General features: G+C 49.2%; 1 protein-coding gene across 2 annotated transcripts in view; it reads right to left on the bottom strand.

Moving 5' to 3' along the window:
- Positions 1-682: 682 nt before the first annotated feature.
- The window catches only part of Pyroxd2 (pyridine nucleotide-disulphide oxidoreductase domain 2), a 23,946-nt gene continuing 22,524 nt past the window's right edge, over positions 683-2,104 (bottom strand). For both annotated transcript variants that reach the window (XM_010638515.2, XM_010638514.2), the window contains 2 exons: positions 1,590-1,710; positions 683-966 (listed from right to left, as the gene is read on the bottom strand). In XM_010638515.2, the coding sequence (XP_010636817.1) occupies positions 896-966; positions 1,590-1,710 (192 nt within the window). In that variant the 3' untranslated portion in view covers positions 683-895. The remainder of the gene's footprint in view (positions 967-1,589; positions 1,711-2,104) is intronic.

Consider the following 2,104-nt stretch of genomic DNA (forward strand, 5'->3'; position numbering starts at 1 on the left):
TCAACCCACAAGAAACCCAACATTAAGGAGGTGGATATCTCTCTACCTGTGTAACTTTACCTGGAGAAAAGGAAGCTTCCTGGAAAGTTTCTGCCTCAGCTACAAATGGGAATGCTCAAAAGGGCAGCCTTGGCTACTGAAGCTGGAAAACCCAGGAGAGTTGCACTGCCAGGTGGATATTTTATGTTCCTTTCTGACCGAGAATGACAATCCGACTCACTCTGGAATGCCATACATTACCCCGAAGGTCTAGTGATGCAGAACATTTATGTCATAGGAAGTGGGAGGCTGGAGGCTCTGGAGTTGTCAGTGCTGGGCTCCCATGCAGACTTAGCTGAAGCCATCTGCTGGCTACCCTTGACTGCTGTTTGAAAGACTGGAAGGTTTGATGGTTTGAGATGCCCTGTATTGTTCGGGTCATGCCCGTGGTGACTGTGAGTTACTGGGGATGTGGGTACATTTTTATGGTGACAGGAATGTGGCAGCATTGATTGGGCCTCAGCTAAGATGTCCTCCACACAGTAGTGGGGCCCAACAACTGTGGATGATTGTCCCTCTGGCCAAACGCAGTTTCAGGCCTCCGTGGGAACACTGAGTATCCTAGACAAGGTCATCCCACCTAACATGATATAGTCCTACAGATACATAAGAAATACACCCACGGAGCAAACTATGTCTAAAATACATTTTTAATAAAACACAGCCCGTTTATTCACAGAGACACACGGTACAGGTGACTGTGCGAAGTATAACTTGCACATTCTTCTAAAATACCAGCTGACCTTTGTAGACTTGCCTGGCAGGAGCAGCGCTGTTTGGAGCAGAGCTCCCTAGACAGCTGGGCCAACTGTTGGCAGCAATGAGTTCTTCCTCCTGGGCTGGGGTTGAGTCGCTGTCACATGCTCTTGAGGTCCCTAGTGACCACGTGGGCTGCATTTCGTCCAGCAGCTCCCATGACCCCTCCTCCTACAAACATACCTTTGTTCAGAAACCCACAGGGGAGGTGACGGGGCATGGCTTAAAGAGCGCCAGCAATAGCGCTACCCAGAGACTCTGGGCTCCCTCCAAGGTCCCGCACCAGTGGGGAGGGGCTGCGCCATGGGCCAGGCCACTCTTTATGTAGGGAGACTGGGGAAGTGCAAGAACAAGGGCTGGGAAAGCACAGTCTACACAGGAGGCTGAGACCCACACAGCTCAAAGTACCAGTAAACAGCAGCAGCCTCCAGAAGACTAGGGAGGCTTTGCTTCTGCATAGGGAAGAATTTTAAAATGGAAAAACCTAGCTTTAGATTCTTCTGGTCTCAAAGATGGGTGAGGGATTTAGGGATGGGGCTGTCCCACAACCCCAAACCGGAACCGGAAGACGCTTCCCTGGAGCTGAACCTCCAAATCCGAGGGCAGGGTGTGAGGGCTGCTCTGACCGCTGCTCTTACCGCTGCCCCAGGGGCTCTGGATAACAGCTGGCTTGTTGAGGCAGGAGGTCCATGCTTCTTTCTCCCTCACTGCACATCCTCCTCTTCCGTCTGCAAAGCCTCTGCCCTCCCAACAGCCTCACAGCACACACCGGAAAGCAGAGCTGTGTCACTTACCAGGATGAGCCCCGCTGCCACAGAGATACAGGCCCCGGAGAGGGGAGCGGTACCCAGAGTGCAGTGGCACTGGGCGGGCAAAATAGAGCTGGTCCAGGGACATTGCACAGTGGAATATGTTCTGCGGAGACAGGGCCGTGGTTGTTAATGTAGGAGTGAGGCAGTCTTTTACTGCGTTGGATGGGTTTCTTTTTGTAATGATTTTGAATTTTGTTAAGTACAGGTTTGCAGTTCACCATTTTCTTGGGGAGTGATTACAAATACATAGATAGCACAGCTTGTTTCTTTTTTAAAAAAAAAATCCTTTCCCCTTTTCCTCCCTCTCCCACCCTTTTCCTCTAATTTCCCATCGCATTTTTCATTCTTATTGATATTTATCTTAGCTCAAACTATGGCATATAATGTTTACATTCATTGAGGTTATTAGGTTCCTGAGCTCGGCATATCTTTATTCTACTTATTTCCCCTTCTCTTTCTTAACCACTTCCCTATTTTTTTTTTTTTTTTTTTTTTGA

The sequence above is a fragment of the Fukomys damarensis genome, unplaced genomic scaffold, assembly GCF_012274545.1.
Source record: "Fukomys damarensis isolate Sample0158 unplaced genomic scaffold, DMR_v1.0_HiC HiC_scaffold_8, whole genome shotgun sequence".
NCBI lineage: Eukaryota > Metazoa > Chordata > Mammalia > Rodentia > Bathyergidae > Fukomys > Fukomys damarensis.